Source organism: Podarcis tiliguerta, assembly GCF_965153285.1.
Source record: "Podarcis tiliguerta genome assembly, chromosome: 13".
Taxonomy (NCBI): Eukaryota; Metazoa; Chordata; class Lepidosauria; order Squamata; family Lacertidae; genus Podarcis; species Podarcis tiliguerta.
This window is the reverse complement of record NC_139546.1, coordinates 34,169,922-34,186,619: the sequence shown is the minus strand read 5'-3', so window position 1 is coordinate 34,186,619 and position 16,698 is coordinate 34,169,922. Positions and strand designations below refer to the sequence as shown.

At 49.2% G+C, this 16,698-nt stretch overlaps 1 protein-coding gene across 1 annotated transcript in view; it reads right to left on the bottom strand.

The window, feature by feature from the left end:
- Positions 1–4,362, bottom strand: part of SLC17A7 (solute carrier family 17 member 7) — a 58,048-nt gene extending 53,686 nt beyond the window's left edge. Inside the window, exon 1 of the mRNA XM_083411540.1 lies at positions 3,494–4,362. Within this exon, the coding sequence (XP_083267666.1) occupies positions 3,494–3,555 (62 nt within the window). The 5' untranslated portion in view covers positions 3,556–4,362. The remainder of the gene's footprint in view (positions 1–3,493) is intronic.
- Positions 4,363–16,698: the final 12,336 nt, after the last annotated feature.

The window sequence follows — 16,698 nt, the reverse complement described above, 5'->3', positions numbered from 1 at the left end:
ATAATTTTCTTCAACAAATGAAATAAAAACCCACCTAACCCCACCCTTAAATTGATGGAGGGAGGGCTAATTGCCCTCCTCCCCTTCCATCAGCCCAAATTTGAGTTGAAATTTAGGATAATGTTTGGCTTAATTCTGCACCAGGCTCAATTCTATGTAAATCAGTCTGCTTAGAGGACTATAAAACATCCAGCCTAATTCTGTGGGTAGCTGTTTCTGACTAAGGGCACTTCTACACCAGCGATTTAAATCCAGAATTCCCGCTCTTTGCCCTGCAAAAAAGTGAGGGGAAATTGGCATGGCGGAAGATGGCAGTACTGTACTTGATGAGGCATGGAAAGTGGTTTTAGCTGTCAGTAGGAGAACAAGGAATGGGCAGGTCTAAAAACCCTCAGCACTGGAAGCACCATTGCAGTGGGTCCTTGTGACCCCCATCCTAGACACTGCCTTTGTAACAGACATTTTATAAAGGGATTATATACAGTGTGGGTGGAGAACCTCATAGCCAGGGGCCAAATGTGGCCCTCCTGGCTTTTCTATCTGGCTCTCTGGGTTCTCTCGAGTCCTCACTGTCTCGCTGGCCAAGCATCACACCCCAAGAGTTTTTGCCTGGTTGGAATGTGCCCCTGAATTCTGATCATGCCTCTTGCTTGTCTAGACGGAGGGCAGGCAGGGTCACGTGAGCGCGTGTAGAAACTGGCCTACTGTGCAAAGGCAATATTTGCATGTGTGGCTCCCCCCACATCTCTCTCTGGTCCCGCCCACCATCTGGCCCTTGGAAGGTTGCCCAGAAGAGAATGTGGCCCTGAAGCGGAAAAGAGTTTCACACCCCTGATGTGCAGGGACCTACCCAGCCCTTAAAAACATCCAAATGCAATCCAAATTCTGCAGGATGAAAAGGCAGATTCTGCCACCCAAATGGATTGTGAAAAATAAAGCCTTTAGAATATATTTTGCATAATTAAGGCTGATTCCAAATTCATCTCTGCTGCCATAAGGTCTAGAAACCTTTGGATCTTAGGCAAGTCAATTGAACAACTTTGGGGTTTTCCTAAAAAATATGGCAAGCCTAGTTATAGAATTCCCCTATTAGAAACATGCTTTATCAATGCTTCTGATGTCCCCAGGCATCCACATTTGGGGGAAGGACGTTCCATTGCATCTGCACAGTTATCCATCTCAGCCAAGCACGTCAAGAGCCACAGAATATATGTGAGTAAATATATTTATATATAGGGAGAGAGAGGCAAGAGAGATCTCCGCGTAGCCACTTATAACTCTGGTGAATATTTTATGAAGTTCTGCTGTGACGGTGCATATTTCGAACTGGAACTCATGCCAGTTATGTAAAGCAATTTTGCTATGGCCGCCAACCTTCGCTCCCGTATCCAAGGTGGGCTGGGAATTTTAATTTATTATTATTTCCCCTGCTTGGCTTAACTTTTTTTTTTTTTTTAAGAAAGCAACCATCCTCTAGCTGCATCAATCAGGACCTTGTGTGACCTCTCTGAGACCTGGAGAGCTTTGGTTTGACAGAAACCTGGGAGGAGGAGGAGGAGGAGGAGGAGGAGGAGAGTTGGTGAAATGGCAAGCCCCGTTGCCCCTTCCTTGTTGAAAAGTTTGCTTCTTCAGTTGGGCCTGTGCCAAGTATCTAGACCCTATGATCCCTAAATTAGGGTTGTGTTGAGCTATGGTGGGTGAGCCTTGAGGATCCACAGCTCATCTTGCTCAACTCCTGCAGGATTCCTCGCTTGCTCTCCTTTCCACCAGCTCCATTTCCCCACCCTAGAGAAACGGGCAACCTCTCCGAACTCAACCCCCGGTAGGCTTAAGGAGATAATATGGGTTTGATACATTCATAATCGCCACTGCTCTCTCCCGCCCACCTCCGATCTGACTGTTTTTAAGCCCATTCAGGGGCTCCTCTCCTCTCCTCTCTTTTATTTCCCCTGTGCTGGTGGAGGAGAGATCAAATTTAATCAAGGGGAAAAAGAACACGGAGCATTCAGCCCGGCAAAATAAATAAATAAACCTAGATACATTGGGGAGTTGTGTGCGTTGTGGGGTTGGCGGGGGAGATTACCGCACGGGAGGGGGGGTGGACAGATGAATGGATGAAGGTTAAAAATAGAAGATTGTTTCCCTCCTCTTGTTTTTATTGCATTCACCTCTTTCTCCACCCCCCACCACCACTCCCTGCTTTCCTGATGACCCAACATGCAAAGGTTAGTAAGAGTTAAGTGTTAAGTGGTGACATGGTAAAGCCAAAAGTGCCAGGGAGGGAGGAGAGAAGGGTTGTTTTTTTTTTAATGCAATTGGTAAGGCCAAAGCAATAACAACAAAAATTTGTTTTGCACATGTGGTTCAAACAAACAAGCAGAACAGGATGATGCAAAAGACACCCAAATGCCCAGGTTTGCAGCAGAGAGAGAGAGAGAGAGAGAGAGAGAGAGAGAGAGAGAGAGAGAGAGAGACTCCATCTGGCTAAAAGCAAGGGAAGAGAGTTTTAAAAATAAACTGGATGGAAGGTGGATTGGTGGAGAGGGAGGGGTGACTAGGGCTGCGGTGGAGATGATGTACGTGCAGGACAAAAGTTGTGAGGAAAAGGAAGAGATATGTTGAGGGAGAGAGCTTGTGGAAGAGTGTCAGAAAAGATAATAAGGCTGCGCACACACCATACATTCAAAGCACACTTAAAACACACTTGCCCCACCCAAAGAATCCTGAAGTTTACTCCTTGTGGAGCTACAATTCCTAGGACCCTTAACATGCTACAGTTCCCAGGATTTATGGGGAGGGGGAGAGAGAGAACTGCACTTTAAACATATGGTGTGTCTGCAGCTGGAAAGTGGGCCTGTGACAATAGGGTGTGACCCTCAAGACTGTATGTGACATATTCTCTTCACCCCCCATGTTATCCTCACAACAGTCCCGCAAAGTAGGTTTGACCTGAGAGGTGGCCATTGGCCTGAGGTTACCCAGCAAGCCTCCTGGCTGAGTGGGGGTTGGGAGCCTAAGCCTCTCCACGGGCTAATCGCAGCACTCTAGCCATTATGCCACACTTCCTATCCTGACCGCAAACAAGAGAATTTGCACTAGATCATATTGCTGGGACGAGGGAGCCGTGGTGACAGAGAGGGAGCACAAGGGGTTGCTGCAATAGGCTGCGTTAGTGCAAATGCAAGGGCACACTTGTGAGCCTACGTGCGCACAGGGATGTGAGCATCTGGGTCTGCATATGGGGCTGTGAGTGTACAAGGAGTGAGCATTCCCACTTCAGATCTGAACCATTGGCACTCCACACACACACACACCCAAGGACATTTGTTATAATAAGCTCAAGAAGTAGAAATACACAGAATATTGTTTGTGGGTAAAGCTAAACTGGAGCTTTGAACCAGCGCTCCTCCACCTCGTCTTCCCAACATTGCATTAAACTTCCTTCCAACGTTGAAAATCTTGTTCACAGACACACACACACTCCAAACCTTACCTGTTTAACTGCCCTAAGGTCCTCCCAGCGAACTTCCTTAATTCTTCTGTCCGAATCTCCATGGCTTCTGGCTTCTTCTGCTAAGAGAAAGAGGCAGGGTCCCCCTGGGCTATGTCCCAGTATCACCTTTGGCGACACGGAGGTTAAAAATAAATTAAAGACTCCACCAAAACATCGCGGAGGCTTCTTTGGGGAGGGCGCGAGGTCACTGCTGGTGCGGTCGATGGATAGATAATAGGATCTCTTTATTTGTCCGTTTCCCCTTTCTTCTTTCCTTCTCTCGTTCTCTGTCCTCTCTTCTCCTTCCTTCCTTCTCTCTCTCTCTCTTCTTTCCCCCTCTTCCTCTTCCTCCCTCTTCCTGCAGCGCAAATCCTTTTCTTTTACCCCCCCCCTCTCTCTTATGGCACCACGATCTCAACTTGAGGAACGGTGCGTGGGGATGCAACCATCACCGGCTCTGCCTGCCTGGCCCCGTGCCCGTTCCGCCACCGACACGGGCTTGAAGCGTCATTGGGGAAGCGTTTGCCCACATGCACTAATGCCCGTGCCCTGCGTGGGACGCTGCAGAGGCATCCGATCTCTCTCTCTTTCACACGCACACCTAGACCACTGCTCCCTCCCCGCAGGCAAGATTTCCACCAGCCTGGCTCGGGTCCGCCTCTCGCTCCCGGCCCCGAGAGGGTCTGCGAGGGGAGGCGCGGCGCTGCTCCGGGCCGGCGGAGAACTTTGAGCGTCCCAGAGAACTGGGCGGCGCCCGGAGAGGGGATTTCAGCACCGCGGACAGCGACGCGCGCGGAGAGCGCAGGACTCCGGCGCGGGATTAAGGGACTCAATCTACGCGTGTGTGAGTGTGAGCGAGCGAGTGTGTGTGTGAGAGAGGGAGGGGGGGGATCTAGATAAGAGATTAGAGAGGTGTGGGGGATGGATAGGCGGACAGATAAAGAGTGCGCGGACAGAGAGCTTTATTGGGAGGAAAGCAGAGGTCGAGAGGAGGAAAGGAAGCGAAAGAACGCACGAAAGAAAAAGAATAAAAGAAAGAACGGAAACTAGGAAAAGAGAGAGGAGGAGGAGGAGGACAAATGTATCGACCCGTTCTTATTTTTAGGGCTGGGAAGAGAAATGCACTCTAATGAGGACGGACGGACGTCTGCAGGAAAAATAATAATAATGACACAATAAATACGAACGAGGGCTTTGCGTCTCTCTCTGGAGAAAGCAGAGCGAGCAACGGGAGAGCGTGTGTGCGAGCGAGTTCCCTGCAAGTCCCGGGCGCGTCCCAAGAGGAAGGCAGGCAAACAGCTCCGTCATTAATCTTTCAAAAGTACTTAACTAAGCAGAGGCAGGAGGAAGCTGGGAAGGGCTTAGGGAGCGGAGCAACTGCAGATCCAGCAGGTCAAACAGACAGCGGCGCGGAGGTGCCTCTTTGCTGGCGGAGGCAAAGAGATGCTGCTGCTCCTCCCGAGACCTCAGACGCGCCCGGGGCTGGGAGATCAGTTGGGGGCGGGAGAGAGAGAGAGGTCTCCTGAGAAACTGCTCAGTAGAACACCTGCAGACCTGGGAATGGATTCCGCTCGTTCCCACGATACAGCCCAGCAGCACCCGATTACTCGGGCGCTCCAGGGTGTGTTGCGTAACAAGAGGGGCGGGGAGGTGCTGCTGATCCATAGCTTTTCTGCAAGGCGACCGTTCCTCTATCTCCGCGCGGGGCCTCTCCCAACATTTTAAGCTGGTACTCGGGGTTTCTAAGGAATTGTGTTGGACTCTGGAGACGATGGAATTGGCTCCCGCAAAGAGGCAGTGACGGCCACCAAGCTGGGTGGCTTTGAAAGAGGATCAGACAAATTCGTGGAGATTAAGGATATCAGTGGCTACTAGCTCTGATGCTTCTAAGTATCGTTTGCTTAGGGTTGCACTATTTCAAAAAGTAAAAAACAGGACACCCCGAAAGTTGTTGAGCTAAGACAAAACACAAAGTTGCTGAGCTTTTTAAAAAAACAAAACCCAAGAAACCATGATTTTTCGGTTCACTTCTCTAAGATCCAGGACAAAGCACTTTTTGGAAATTCCTGGACATCAATTCCGCCTTTGAACTTCCAGTAATGTCCGGGAAAAGTAAGACGTATGGTAGCCCTACGTTTGCTAGAATGGGATGGGAGAGGACTCTTGTGCTCAGGTGTCCTGCTTGTGGGTTTCTCACAGGTATCAGGCTGGCAGGATGCTGGACTAGATGGGTCTTTATCCTGATTCAGCAGGGATATTCTCAATGTACTCCTGTTGTGAGCACATGATGATTTCATGAGTAGTAAGGGCACGAAGCAACCCATTCACAGGATCTTTCCGGGGGAAATGGCATGGCCAACCCCTTGTGACATGGGCTTCCAGTTGGCATGCACTTATGGGGTTGCTTCTGAGAGAGGGAGGGAGAGAGAGAGAGAGAGAGAGAGAGAACAGCCCAACACTCCCTGGTTTGTGTGTTCACAATACATTATACAACGTGTGGCCACTGTGTAAAAAACACAGTGGCCAACTGCAAAACAGAAAAGGGCTCATAGACTTTAATTGAGAGCATATTAGCAGGTGGAGCTTGCATGACAAACGACATCTGCTGAACATTGTCTCTGCAGCAAAATCCTGTATTAAAGGTTCAGGAGTTCTGTCCTCCACATTCTGGGCATTGCAATATGGGATGGATGTGTTTCACCTGAGTAATACTTTCCTTTTGTGCCATAGAGAGAAGTGTGCTTGTGTGGCTCCCTTTTGTCCTCACTGACATCAGCAGAAGCTGATGAGGGCTTTTTTGTTTGTTTGTTTTTTGGGTTAGGCAGATGCATATTTTATTGATTGGTTGAATGAGTGATGGATCACATGTTTAGCCTTCTCTTCCACCAAGGAGCTCAGCATGGGATACAATGGAGTTTAATTCCCAAAGTAGCCCACCAAGAGAACCTATGGCGAACCTGTGGTCCTTCCAGTTCCCATTACCCCTGATGAATGGCCATGCTGGCTAGGGCTGATGGAAGTTGTAGTCCAACCCCTGGAGAGCTACAGCTATGTCACCCCACATAGAGATAACAAGTGGTATAAGGCCCCCTCAGCCAGCTTCATGGCAGGGGGTTAGAACTAAGTTGACTAGTTCAATGATGACGAGGGGGCATTCTTCTTAATAAAATAAAAGAGTTCAGTGAAAAATGACTTTTTAAATATGTATGTGCATATTTTCAAGGGAATTATAAAAAAGAACTTCATATACCATTATATAAAAAACCTAAGAATTGCCTTTTTGAATTACACACACACTTTTACACAAATTATACATCCTGCATATTATTACATTAGTGTAATAATGCACCTATGCACACACAACCTACCCACCCCCCAGCCACACTGTATAGAATTCAGGTTTTGGAGTTTATATAGAGCCTATAGTATAGTGAATATAATAGTAGCACAAGATAGGAGTTCAGAAAGCCTGCTCCCTGGTTAATTGGGTATCAAATTAGAAATTTATTATGTGGATAAATATCCCAGGAAAATCCACACATTTTAGTGCTTATTTCTAGACCTTCTCCCTTAAACGCATCACGAAAGCCAACCTTACAAGAGGGATTTTCCTTTGCCTGCATCCCTGGGGTCCACAGGTTTTGTAAAATCGAAACCCCCCCCCCTTTGCAATTGTCCCACCACACCAGCAAAGCAAGCAGGAACTAGAGTTTTAGAGCAAAGGCGCTGACAATCCGGGCATTGTGACATGTCAGTCCAGGTAGGAAAAAGAGGGGGAGAGGTATTTTCTGAGTTCTTCATGAGCCGGGAGGGGGGATTAAGGAGCAGGGATGGGGGTTGCTGGGAAGCAAGAGTCCTCAAACACACACACCCCACCCTGAATGTCCTCCCCATCCCACCTTGCCATGCACAAAGCAGCTAAAAAGTGTGTGCTCTCAAGGACTTCCTAATGAGGTTTGTTCATAATTCTGATTGCGGGAGGCGGTGGAGGGTGGACCTAGGCCAAGCACAGGAAGCAGCAGGGGGAGGAAAGGAGGACTTGACGCAGCAAAATGTCAAGAATTCAGCCTGCAAAGGTTCTTGTTTCCCTCTGGTTTGTCGGCTCAGGAACTTCTCTCTCAGAAAACCTGGTTGCCAGACCAACTGCTGCTAATCAGATACACCTGCAGGGATGGCATCCAGCACTGGCATCCTTGGGCACCTGCTGAGGCTCCTCACCCCAGCAGGTGACCCACAGCTGCTGACCTACTGCCCAGGGACCCTGGCTTCTCTTCTGTTGCTTGCAAGGTTTTAGTAGGGCTGCAGTGACAAGAGCAAGAAGGAGCAGGAGCAGCCTTGAGAGAAGGATCCTAGCGCAGGCGTAGAGCGTCTGCTTTGCATGCAGAAGGTCCCGGGTTCATTCCTTAGCATCTCCACGTAAGGCTGGGAACATTCCCCATTTGAAACCCTGGAGAGCCTCTGCCAGTCAGTGTAAGCAGAACTGAGCTAGATGGACCAGTGGTTTGACTCTGCATAAAGCTATATTGGCAGTTTAGTCCATTTTCTTTCATAAAATTTATACACCGCTTGGTTGTAACAACAACAAATGCTTCAAAGCATTTTACAAAAAATATATAAAACAGTACAGGCATACCTCAGATATATTGTGGGTTTGGTTCCAGACCACCTGAGTGAATATTGCAATAAAGCGAGTCACACAATTTTATTGGTTTCCTAGTGCATATAAAAGTTATGTTTGCACTGTACTGTAAAGCCAGGCCCTCCTGGCTGCAGGGGCAGGAAGGGAAAAACTTGGCCCCACTCCTGTGTCTAGAAGAGGGGTTTCCTTCCTCTGGAAGTGCCTGGGCTGCCTGAGGCTTGTACCCACGTCCTCATAAGGAGCAATACAACCATCCTTCAGAATCCACACTGTCGTAGTTCTCCAGCCAAGTGATGTGTACAGAAATTCATATGCTCTTGTAAAGTGTGCATATAAATGTGTATGCGAATGAAAGTAACATTAAAATGCACCACACCAGGGGAAGTTGCTTGCAAATATGTGCACATTATTCAAAACTGTATACAAAAAAGAAAGTGTTTATTAGGAGAAGTTCGCACTAAAATACTGGTGACTTTTCATGAGTATTAGTTTAACTAAAACCTGCAAATTGAAGAAATGTGGAGAACTGACTTTGAGATTGGGAATAATGAGAAGCAGAGAGAATCGAAATGGACAGCTTTGAGGACTCAGCCAATGAGTGGGGAGCTTTTCTTTGCTGAATATGCAAGTTCTCAAGTATCTCCAGCAGGTGCCAAGCCCCCTCCACACACACACACACAGAGAGAGAGAGAGAGAGAGAGACTCAGACACACACACAAAAATGCCCTTTTGATGAAATCATTGGAAACGTGGCAGAATATATAAAGGTATACTCTGTCAGAAACAGCCGGACATAGCAATGATTTAAAAATAACTCTTTAAATCAGTTGACAAGTGTAGTCCTGAGGCTAGCACTCTGATCCTCTGCATGTGTACATGCCATACATTTAAAGCACATTCCCCCAAAGAACTACAATTCCTAGCATCCTTAAAAACTACAGTATTCTACAGGATTCTTTTTTGCCATGTGCTTTAAATCTACTTTAAATGGTGTCTGCGCAAGTCCCACTGTGGCACTTGGGTCTCCCTTTCACTAAGGATTGCAGCTTACACTTTTGCAAACCAGGGCTTCAAGGAAGCCCGGCCAATCATCCTTCAACCCTCCCTCATGAGAGACGGGGGCTTCTGTTTCGGACTTGGAGGGCCCCACCAGGGCCGGATTTAGGTTTGATGAGACCCTAAGCTACTGGAGGTAATGGGGCCCTTTATATGTCCAGCTGTCCTTTGTCAACAACAAATTGTCGCTTTTGTGTGTGTTGAATATATGCTATATGGCATGTATGGACCTAATAGGTATCTAAAGCCATTTGCACATGTTGTCATGCAACCAGGCCATGCAGAATGTAGGCACCCTATATATAGAAATGAGCAAACCAGTGATATTTTAGGGAGCAGGCAAGCAGGCAGGGCCCATTATTTACATCATAGGAGCCTACACAATGCAAAACACTGTTGCTGTATGTAGGTTTTATTTTATTTTTTTTATCTTATATTTTGGAAATGTACACCCAGTCTGTTTTTCTCCTTTAGTTTTTTTTGGGGGCCCCCAAGAGAGTGGGACCCTAAACTATAGCTTGTTTAGCTTATATGTAAATCCGGCCCTGGGCCCCGCAAACAGGCAGAGGCAAGAAGATGTCAGGATTGTCTGAGGCTGGCTCATCTCTCAGCCTCCACTAGGCTCTGGGGATAGGCCAGCTGTCAGCTGAGTCACAGACGGCCGGGGAGTTGGCTGCTCTGGATGAGGAGTGTGACTCTGGAAGGGAAGGAGGGAGGGAGGGGGGACCCAGCGGGACCCAGATGGCGCTGTGTGTCGGGATGAAGAAAGGGCTGATGTACGGGAAGGAGCCAGTAGCGCTGAGGGCAAAGGGGAGATGAGTTGAAGACAGGCAGCTTCCTTACAGCAAGTCATGGTAACACAGGGAACTGCTTTATACTGACTCAGGCGTCTGGTCCATCTAGCTCAGTACAGTCTGGCCAGCAGTGAATTCCCAGGGTGTCTCTCAGGCTTACCTGGAGATGGTGGGGTTTGAACCTGGGACCTCCTGGATGCAAAGCAGATGCTCTACCACTGAGCTATGGCTCTTCCCATCCACTCTGGCTGTCTGCTGCTCCCCCATCACCTCTCCCCACTTGCAATACCACAAGGCTTGCTGTGTGCTGGGAGAGAATAAAACCGCAACGCAAACCCAGCCAGGTTTGTGGTCTGGCCAGGATGTTCCTTTCAGTCTCTGCAGTGAAGGTCCATAACCACATTCAAGACCAAAGAGCCTGATAGCAGGGGTGGGAAGCCTTTTTTTCCAGCCAGAGGGTCACATTCCCTTCCGGGCAACTTTTGAGGTCACATGACATGGGTGGGTGGAGCCAAACATGGGTGGAGCAAGGAATGTAAATTTTTATCTTTGTACGGTAGGCTAGTTTTGACACATGCTCCTCCAGGCAACCCAAGAGGCATTATCATGAGTTCAAGGACACATTCCAACCAGGTAAACAGAATTGGGTTGTGCAGCTGGGCCATGAAACAGTGTGGCCTGAGGAATGGAACGTTCTAAGGGCCATATAGAAAGGTCTGGAGAGCCACATCCAGCCTTCTAGGCCTGAGGTTCCCCACTCCTGCTTTCTGGGTGCAAAGGAAGCTATCTTACACCACATCAGGATAGTATTGTTATTTATTATTATTACTATTATTACAATTGATTACAAAACTAGCGCCTAAGACAATTTACACATGAGATAATTAAAAACAGTTAAAACTCAAAGGCAGTTCCTCCAATTTGCCCAGTGTTTTCTAGTTCATCCAGAGTCTCAAGCCAAGGCCTTTCTCAGTGGTGGACCTTGGAGTCTCAAATTTCAGTGGCATCCTTTGCAACACCAAAATTCAGCGTGTGCCCCCGCCTCTCAACTTCCATTGGACATCATAGTTGCAGCCCCGCAGAAGCTCCACATGCGATGTGACAGAACCAGACACACTCTTCGAGATCGGCCGTTGTCTTTCCCATCACCTGATCCTTGACCCTTTTTACTGGAAAGACACGAGACCGAACCTCGGATTTCCTGCATGTGAAGCTAGACTACCACTAAGTTCTTATGGTCCCTCCCCTTGAAGATGTCTGGGTGGGAATCTAGGGACTCCTGGATTCTCCGGAAGAAGAAGAAATGATGCCTAACTTAGTCTTTCGTCCTCCATACACTGCTGTCAGGGGCGGACTTTGGTCTTTCGAATTTCAGGGGCCAAAATCCCCCTCCCAGCATCCCACCTTCCATTCTGCTCAATTCGCGAGGTCAGAGTTGAGCCACCCTGTGGTGCCCCCTGGGCTTGGCACCCAGTGCGATGGAACAAATTGCCCTGCCCTAAATCCACCTCTGCTACTGTGAGATAATTCCCACCATCCCTGGCCATTGGCCATGCTCACAGAGGCTGATGGGAGTTGTAGTTCACCCACATCTGGAGGGCCAAAGATCCTACAACCCTTGCACTAACTGCGCAATCCTATGCATGTTGACTTTGGGGTAAACCCCACCAGCTTCAACAGGGCTTGTTCCCAGGGAAGTGGGTATATAGGACTGCAGCCTCAAACCTCTGTCTCTTTGAAATTAAAGAAAGTGTCCAGGGTACAAGAAGACAGCTGTTTCAACCATGCAGCAACATTTGGGAGATCCCCAGGGCCTTTGGGAGACAGAAGGCTCCACTAATCTGTGTCCTGAGCCCAGCATGGTCCTTAACGCAGCTTCCCTGCTGCTCTCCAAGCAGGACAGGAGGATAGAGGATGGTGGAAGGTGGTGCAAGCAGCGTGAACTCTATGGGAGAGGAAATGCCAGAGATGAACCACTGGCTGCATGAAGTACAGGCAGAGATGTACTTGAGCAAATTGACAGTACCCTGCTGTCTTTTGGGGGCGGGGGGAGGAGGGGGCAGGGGTGTCGATGAGCGGAGAATATTTAAGCAGTTTGTTTTTGGCAATGCTAGAATTCCTTCCACAAGAACTAACTCCCCCAGATACGCTGTCCCGGCAGTGTAACAACCTGCTAGACGCTGAAATGGATATCTCAGGGTTTTAGTCCCACCCCCACGCCCCTGCTCCTGCAAAAGGCCTTGGAGGATTTGTGAAAGTGCTCAATTGTTTAAAATACCTTCACTTTCTCTCTCTCAATTGCCTTCATTTGCCCAAAGTTGGTTAATCATGTGGATCCACATTATACTGGACAGTGGTCAATTATGCCATCCCATCCAACATATGACACCAGCCTGTTCACTTCAGCTGGATGTTGCTTGACTCCAACTCGCCTCCGCTCCAGCCAGCATGGCCAGTGGGTCGAGAATGATGGGAGTTGCGTCCCAGTGGTATCTGGAAAGTCAGTGAGGTTTGCGTCCCTGCTGCTACATCATACCTGATTGGGTGGGATCACCCATGTGACTAATTCAAGGAGGGGATATAAGTAGTAGCCAAGTGAAACCAGGAAGTCAAAGAGTTTTTAGAAGTGAATATTTGCACAATATATATTTGCTTCCCCCAGCTTAGGGAGGCAATGCCTTTGCAACTGATAAGCAGCCAGAAGGATAAAGCACACAATCTCCAGTGTGGTTCTTTCCTCTTTAACATGCTTGGAAAAAGCCCTTATGAGAAGAGGCAGTGCTGTATAGTGGTTAGAGTGTCAGACTAAAACCCTGGGAAGCTGGGGTTCAAATCCCTACTCAGCTATAAGGCTCACTGGGTGATCTTGGGCCAGTCACTCACTCTTCAGTCTAATCTACTTTATGTTAGAGTTACCAGATGTCCCCGGTTCCCAGGGACAGTTCCCGGACTTGCAAATCTGTCCCCGGGAAATGTGGTAGCGGCAGCCTCGGTAGCCCAGAGCCAGCCTGGTAGTGCAGCTGGCTCTGGCTGGCTTCAGGAGCAGCTCGCTGCCATGGCGCCCGCCATTTTTCCTTGCCAGAAGTCCCCATATGATCATAAATTTATAAATTTAAAGCAATATCATAGCTAAGAATCCTGGGAATTGTGCTGAGAGTTGCTAAGAGGCCGCTAGTCACCTCCCAGACCTACAATTGCCACAGTGCTTTAACTATCAAGCCCTCTTCACAGGGGAGGGGGACTAGGGGAGGGGAATGGGGAGGGGTGGTCTCCTAACAATTCTCAGAACTCACAACAAACTACAGCTCCCAGAATCCTTTGAGGGAAGCCACGGCTGTTTAAAGTGGCATCATAGTGCTTTAAATGTATGGCGTTAATAGGGCCATAGCTGGCCAAAGGGAGGGATGGAGGGAGGAGGGCAAAGAATACGCCCCAGGGGGCTGGATTGGGCCCAGGAACCTGCAGCTTGCCAACCCTGTAAGGCAGGGGAGAGGAACCAGCACCCCCACGGCAGGTTGGGGGCAGGGGGGAGAGAGGAGCAGGGGAAATAGATGGGTGGCGTATCAGGAGGAGGAGCTGCAAGCCCTCGAGGGGGGAAAGAGTGTTTTGTTCTTCTTCTTCCAGCAACTCATGCTGGGCAAGGTGTGAATGTGGCGTTAGTCTCCTGTCTCCATTAAAGCACAAACTGGGGAGGAGTACCCGCTGTCTTCCCCAACTTAGAGCACAAATGCAACAGATGGTCCCGCTCTTCCTTTGCTCTTTCCCACGAAATCGCTTCTCGGAGAGGGGGAGAAAGAGGCAAGCGGCCTGAGCAGATCAATCCTATTTCCCTTAAGTAGAAAGCGGCAGCCCCTTGACCCAAGCCAGTTTTTTGCTCTTTGCAAAGATCCCACGACACGCTCTCTGCCAAGCGGCAATTAACAGATATCGCGGCGGGGGAAGAGAAAATCCCCCACAGTGAGAGCTGTTCTGTGTGTGTGTGTGTGGTTCAGTGCTAATAAGATGCAAATATATTCACAGTGGAAGCAGTGTCAGCAGAGGACAGTATGGAGGGGGGCAGGTTCTCGGATATTTCTCCGGTGCTAGATCATCACCCCTTTCCCTCTCCCCTATTTGGCAAAGGCTGCTGTGTGGCAGCAGGGTGGGGAAGAAAATAAAACAGTGAAGGGAAGACACACAACACACACACACACACACACACACACACTGGTGCCCTTGCCAGGGCCCTTGCCAGGTTAATTCTGACAGAGCAAGAATTCTTCCTGCAATGGATGGCTTTATGGTGGTGACCTCGGGTCACTCACTCTCGGCCTAACCTACCTCGCAAGGTTGTTGTAAGGATTGGGATGCGGGTGGCGCTGTGGTCTAAACCACTGAGCCTCTTGGGCTTGCTGATCAGAAGGTCAGTGGTTCGAATCCCCACCACGGGGTTAGGATAGAATGGAGACTAAAACTATGTACATTACCTCGAACTCCTTGGAGTTGGGATAGAAATTTATTAAACGAACAAATAAATAAATAAATCCAATATTAAAGGTAAAGGGACCCCTGACCATTAGGTCCAGTCGTGGCCGACTCTGGGGTTGCGGTGCTCATCTCGCTTTAATGGCTGAGGGAGCCGGCGTACAGCTTCTGGGTCATGTGGCCAGCATGACTAAGCCACTTCTGGCGAACCAGAGCAGCGCATGGAAACGCTGTTTACCTCCCTGCTGGAGCGGTACCTATTTATCTACTTGCACTTTGATGTGCTTTCGAACTGCTAGGTTGGCAGGAGCAGGGACCGAGCAACGGGAGCTCACCTTGTCGTGGGGATTCGAACCGCCGACCTTCTGATCGGCAAGTGCCAACTTGTGGTTTAACCCACAGCGCCACCCGCGTCCCTAAATCCAACATTAAAGGAAGACAAAAGAGCCCTTGGGGAAGATAAGTTGGCACCTAACATGAATCAAAAGCCCTGTCTACACGGTACATTAAAAGCTGTATCTATTTTCTGCAGAGCACACGTCTGCCATACAAGCCTAGTAATGCAGCTCAGTGTGGAAATTCCCATGCAGTTCACAGGGACACAAAGACGCTCTGCAAAGCAGGCTTGGCCACAGTGCCCACTAAAGCAAGGGTGGCCCACTAGGCGTTGTTGGATGTCATGGACTGGTTGGAATGGTGGAAGGAACCAGCTGGGGGACCACCCAGGAAAGAAGGCTCAGACAATGAGCAGCCAAAGAGAGAAGAAGGGGAAGAGGAGGTGTCGGAAGCTAAAGGGGCAACAGGGCTTAGCGAGCTGGGAAAGTTTGTGGCAGAGAGGAGACCAGAATCAGAGGCAGAAGCGGAAGCAGGGGAAGAGGGCAGCCAAGAGGAGCCTGGCTGGTGAAGTCACAGATGTCTCCCACCCGCTGCAACCCACCCGCTTCCGCTGCCCCCATGTCTCCCAAAACCCAGAGAGGCATGAAGTGAGAGGAGCAGAGACAGACATGCAGGCAAAGTCTCAGATTTCTTGGGGAAAGCCCTGGAGAGGAGGGGGCAATCAGACTCCACAACTGCTTTATAGTGAGCAAGAGAGTTGCTGTGCTCACTAGGCCTGGCAATGCAGTGCAGAGACTGTTTTTATAATAGTTGACTTCACTCGATGTGATTTGTTGCTTGCTCCCAACACTGGATTCCAGCTGCCATCAGCCCCAGGCAGCATCGCCAATTGCCGTGGATCATGGAAGTTGTAGTCCAACTTCACCTGGGTGTCGTACAGCACGGAGGGGGAACCTGTGGCCTGCTTGTTGTTGTTTGATTCCAACTCCTATTAGCCCTGGCCACTATATCTCATTGTCATGGATCATGGGAATTGTAGTCCAGCTGCATCCATTAGTCTTGCAGCAGGGATAGGGACATTTGACTTTGGCTCCCATGAGCCCCAGTCAACATAATGGCCAATGGACAGGGATGATGGGAGTTGAAGTCCAACGACACAGGCTCCCTAGCCCTGTTCTAGGCACTCTGCCACATCAGATGCCCTGCCCTGCCCTGTAGCCAGATACCCTGAAGAAGGGGGGGGGGAGCATTTTGTAGTAAACATATATCCTACAGTCCCCTTCATCTCTCTCCTCCAGCAAAGTGGATGTGAGGGAAAACAGGTTGTATGAAGGGAAAAAAGGAAGAGACAGAAGGAGCGAGGGGGGAGCTGGCGGGGGTGGCAGTGATGGGCATGTGCTTCTGGAACAGGCTGTACAAGCAGGGGGGAGAGGAGAGCAAGTTGAGACAGGAACAGAGGAAGGAGAATTTGCAGCTTCATGTGATGTGTGTGTGTGTGCACCAGAAACTTGCATATTTAAAACTAATGGAAGGGAAGGTTAGTAGGGCAATCCAATAGCTCAGTCGTAGAGCCCCTGCCTTGCCTGCAGTAGGTTGCAGGTTCCATCCCCCACTTATCTGGCTGAAAGATCAAAGAGCTGGTGTGGTGTGATGGTTAAGAGTGCTGGACTAAGACACGGTAGGTTGGGGGTTCGAATCCCCACGCAGCCACAAAGCCCACTGGGTGGTCTCGAGCCAGTCATTGCCTCTCAGCCTAACCTACCTCACAGGGTTGTTGTGGAGATTAAATGAGGGGCAGAACCACGTACACCACCTTGAGGCCTTGGGAGAAGGTGGGGGATATAAATGCAATCAACTGATCCACCACGAAGGCACCATTGTTTCGTCAATGACATGTTGTTGAATACAGCAGCAAA